This window comes from Lacerta agilis, chromosome 4 (assembly GCF_009819535.1).
Source record: "Lacerta agilis isolate rLacAgi1 chromosome 4, rLacAgi1.pri, whole genome shotgun sequence".
In the NCBI taxonomy this organism is placed as follows: Eukaryota; Metazoa; Chordata; class Lepidosauria; order Squamata; family Lacertidae; genus Lacerta; species Lacerta agilis.
Window position 1 is genome coordinate 8,949,984 of NC_046315.1, and position 4,279 is coordinate 8,954,262.

A 4,279-nucleotide genomic window follows, 5' to 3' on the forward strand; every position below is an offset into this window, starting at 1 on the left:
AAGGACATGTGGATCCAGATTTGACCTCCACTGTCACTTACGGACTCACTGTTAAGACCGTATTCATGGAAGACAATCTTACTGGGCTACGAGGAATCGTCAAAGAGGTGGGATGAAAGAGGGGGGGGGAGCTAAGCTTGAATCTTCGCCAGATAGAGACACTGCAAATGAGGGTGGTCCTTTATCCAAGAAACAACCTGCCCTCGATGGGGTTGCACTCCCCTTAAAGATAAAGGGACCCCTGACCATTAGGTCCAGTCGCGAATGACTCTGGGGTTGCGGCGCTCATCTCGCTTTACTGGCCGAGGGAGCCGGCGTACAGCTTCTGGGTCATGTGGCCAGAATGACTAAGCCACTTCTGGTGAACCAGAGCAGCGCACGGAAACGCCGTTTACCTTCCCGCCGGAGCGGTACCTATTTACTGGTATCTACTTGCACTTCGTGCTTTTGAACTGCTAGGTGGGCAGGAGCAGGGACTGAGCAACGGGAGCTCACCCCATCGCGGGGATTCGAACTGCCGACCTTCTGATTGGCAAGCCCTAGGCTCTGTGGTTTAACCCACAGCGCCACCCACGTCCTGCACTCGCCTTATAGGAGGGGTTTTTAATCGAGAATGTCAACATTTCGTTTTCTATTTTTGTAAGCCGCTGAGAGAGTTTCTTGCAAGTGCTACATAAATCCTGTAAAGTACGTTAAAAAAATAGAAATAAAGCAAAACAAGTAGAGCATAATCACGTTACGCACGGTTTTGCATGTACACAAAAACCGCATGTGCCCAAAGTCTTGGAGCTGCCCCACTGCTAGTGGGCGACAAGGGGAGAGAGAATCCCCAATACTCCCAGAACTCGCACTCAGAGCAGGCCTTGCAGAGGGCTTAAACACTCTTTCTGTGCTGGGTAACCCTAAGCAGACCCAGCAAGAAAAGAGCTTTTCAGTTTTTCTGCCTTGCTTGGGGGGGGGGGTGTGTGCAAGGCCCGCTCAACACGCCAAGTCTGGGAGGCCCAGGATGCTCATTTGAGACCTCGCAGGAACTCAGATGCCCCCGTGTGATCTGCTTGGATTTAACTTGTGCCATTTCAGCCAGTGTGCCTTCAACCACCCATGGCTGAAATCGTGAAGGTTAAATTCGTGTAGTGTACAGGCATCCCCCCGCACTTACGTAGGATTGACTCATGCGCAACTGCGCATACGTGCGGTGCCAAGAAATGAATAAATAGAGTCAAACCTGGAAATGGCCGGACAAACCTGGAGAGTCCTCGTGGCTCACGAGGAGACCATCCCTGGAGCCCAAAGAGGACGGAGGAAGCCCCAGTGAGAGCGGAGGCAGCAGGGCTTGGTTTAGGTTGCTGTCAGGGACTGGCTGGATGAGGAAGGGTGGTGGAATCCACCTGACCAAGATCCCTCCAGGGAAAGCACAGAGGGTTTGGATCCTGGATCCTGGCAGTGGAAAACTGGCCACATCCCAGAGGAGGGGAAGAGCTAGGAAGTACTGGAGGCTGGAAGCTTGGAGGATGAGGAAGAGGAGGAAACAGGCAGGTGGCCCAGCACAGAGCAAAGACTTGGCAGATCCACCACAGAGCCACCCGGACAGCTTCTCTGCTGACAGCCTGCAAGCCCCCACCTCTCCACCTCCCGGAACAAGGCATCTTTTGCGTGTTACAGAGCAGAGAGCCAGGCAGACACAAAGAGGGTCCCTTGGGGCTCGCTGTAGACAGAGGAAGGGGCTTGACAAAGAGGGATGGGGAGTGAAGGGGGAGTTGCAAGCCAGTATGAGCAACTGCTTCACCTAGACAAGAGCAACCCTTGGTAATCTCTGTGTGTACTTTGTTCTGCTTCCTTAATAGAGAAACTAGCTGCAAGTTAGCCAGAGTTTCACTTTCTTTCTCTGATCTGCAAACAACCTGTTCTCCTTGCTGGCTGCCTGACAGCTGCTCAGCCTCCCCACTGAACAGCTGATACGTGTGGTAGCGCAGCAGCAGCTACTTTCCTGCTTGTCCTCCAGCCTCCAGCCAGCCCCAGAGCTTCAATCCTAGTTTGAATTTTGGTCTGGATTTCAATTTTTTGTCTGGGTGGGAAAGAGAGTGGTAGAGCGGGGGTTTGAAGGGGGGTTTAGAGAGTGATTCCCCAATTATGCGATTTTCACTTATGTAGGCGGTGTGCAGGAATGTAAGTGGATGGGGGGGCACACCTGTGCTGAATATTCCGGCAAGATCAAGTGGAATCAGATGGAAATTTAGGCCGGGGCATTTGTTTTCTTAAGTGGGGGAGGGGGTCCTTTTAATTTTTGAAGGCACACGGTTTTGATACAAGAATGCGCGGCTAGCTCTGCCCGGTTTGCTTCCTGCGCCGCGGCGTCCATCTCAATAGGGCAGCAAGCCGTTCGACCTCCTCATGGGATGTGGAGAGAGGACTTCCGCCAGCAAACGGAGGCGGTCCGTGAACAGCAGAGCTTGGCTTCCGGATTCCAGGTCCTGGTTGAAGACGAAGAGGTAGACTTTGGCCAAGACGTTCAGGAATCCCAGGCAGACGGCCACCGCCAGCAACAGCCACATGACTTTGGAAAGCAGGAAGAGGAGGCTGCTCTGCATGGCCAAGGAATCCTGGACCAGCTTGGCTTGGACCATCTCGTGTAGCAGAGATGGGACTTTGAGGCTCTCGTCTTTCTCCAGCCTCATGAACGACGCCTCTTCCAGCTGGTCCTTCAGGCACAGGATCTCGTTCTCCTGGACCTCGCGGATCTGCTCAAGCTCATCCAAGGTGCGCTGGAGCTCAGCGGCTTCGCTCTGCTCCTCGCCGAATCTCTGCTCGGCCGTCTCGATCTTCGACTCCAGCTGCTTGAAGTAGCTCACGATGTGCTCCATCACCTGCTTCATGTGGCAGATGTCCTGGTCTTGTGTCGCCTTGTAATCCTGAAACAGAACGATGTGGCCGGACACCTTTTGTATTTCGGTCCTCAGCATCTTGTTGGTGCCTTTCAGGGCCGTGTTCTGGGATTCCAGCTGCCCGATCGTCTCCTCCAGCTTCCTCAGCACTCCCTGGAGCTCCTCTTCTTCCTTTTCAAAGTCCTCCGCCATGGCTTTGAAACACTCGATCTTGGCTTCCAGGCTCCGGTTCTGCTCTTTGACGCTCTTGTTCTCCGTCAGGATCTCCTGCTTCTCGGCGTCGAGGTTGGCGGCCGTCTCTCTCAGGTCCCAGATCTGGTTTTTCAAATTCCCGTTGGCATCCGTCAGGTGGCACAGCGCAGACTTGTCCATGGTGCGACAGGGCTTGGCTTCCGAGAGGAACAAAGGAGCTGTGGGCTCTGCAGAGATGAAAAAGGCAAATAAACAACCAATTCATCTTTCCTGGGATCTCAGTATCTCAAGGGCTGTTGCATGGAAGAAGGAGCAAGCTCTGGACTCGAACCAATGGCTTCAAACTACAAGAAAGGAGAGCATGACTCGAATTCACGGAGAATTCTCTGACAGTAAGAGCTGTTCTAACAGTAGAACTGTAGATGCTTTAGTTGAGACGCCTGCATTGCAGGAGGCTAAATGACGCTTGGGCCCCTTACAACTCTACAATTCTATGATGGCATGATTCTAGGATCTCCGCCATGCTATTTGAATGGCTTAGGGGCGCGTGTGGCGCTGTGGTCTAAACCACAGAGCCTCTTGGGCTTGTCCATCAGAAGGTTGGCAGTTTGAATCCCCCATGACAAGGCGAGCTCCCGTTGCTCTGTCCCAGCTCCTGCCAACCTAGCAGTTCGAAAGCACACCAGTGCAAGTAGATAAATAGGTACCGCTGCGGAGGGGAAGGTAAACGGCATTTCCGTGCGCTGTTCTGGTTCGCCAGAAGCGGCTTAGTCATGCTGGCCACATGACCCGGAAGCTGTACGCCGGCTCCCTCGGCCACTAAAGCGAGATGAGCGCCACAACCCCAGAGTCGTCCGCGACTGGACCTAATGGTCAGGGGTCCCTTTACCTTCACCTTTAAGCTTTGCCTACTCACCCAAGAGCCAGAGTTTTTGAAAGGTTTTTTCCCTACATGCTCTCCTGGAACTCAGCCTCAACCAATCCAAGGCTGGCTGCTGAAATCTGGCCTGCAGCTGATGTCACAATGCCCTGCCCTGAGATCAGCGGACATTCTCAGAGGGAGTGGAAATGGAGCTGATGCAGGAAAGGTCTTGTGCTCGAAGAATTAAAAGGAGAAAAAGCACCAAGCAGGACCCATTTAAACCACAGATTGAAAGACTCAAAATGTTCCACCCAGCTTAGGCTTCATCGCTCACACGCTTCCA

At 53.2% G+C, this 4,279-nt stretch overlaps 1 protein-coding gene across 1 annotated transcript; it reads right to left on the reverse strand.

Moving 5' to 3' along the window:
• Positions 1 to 2,250: 2,250 nt before the first annotated feature.
• LOC117044948 (myosin heavy chain, skeletal muscle-like) lies at positions 2,251 to 4,070 on the reverse strand. The gene is made up of 2 exons (XM_033145741.1): positions 3,991 to 4,070; positions 2,251 to 3,301 (listed from the first exon to the last, which is right to left on the reverse strand). Exon 2 carries the CDS (start codon positions 3,252 to 3,254, stop codon positions 2,361 to 2,363), a length of 894 nt encoding a protein of 297 aa, XP_033001632.1. The 5' UTR covers positions 3,255 to 3,301; positions 3,991 to 4,070; the 3' UTR covers positions 2,251 to 2,360.
• Positions 4,071 to 4,279: the final 209 nt, after the last annotated feature.

Excerpts from the sequence above, each read along its gene's own strand:
- LOC117044948 (XM_033145741.1), bottom strand. The coding sequence starts at position 3,254 with ATGGACAAGTCTGCGCTGTGCCACCTGACGGATGCCAACGGGAATTTG.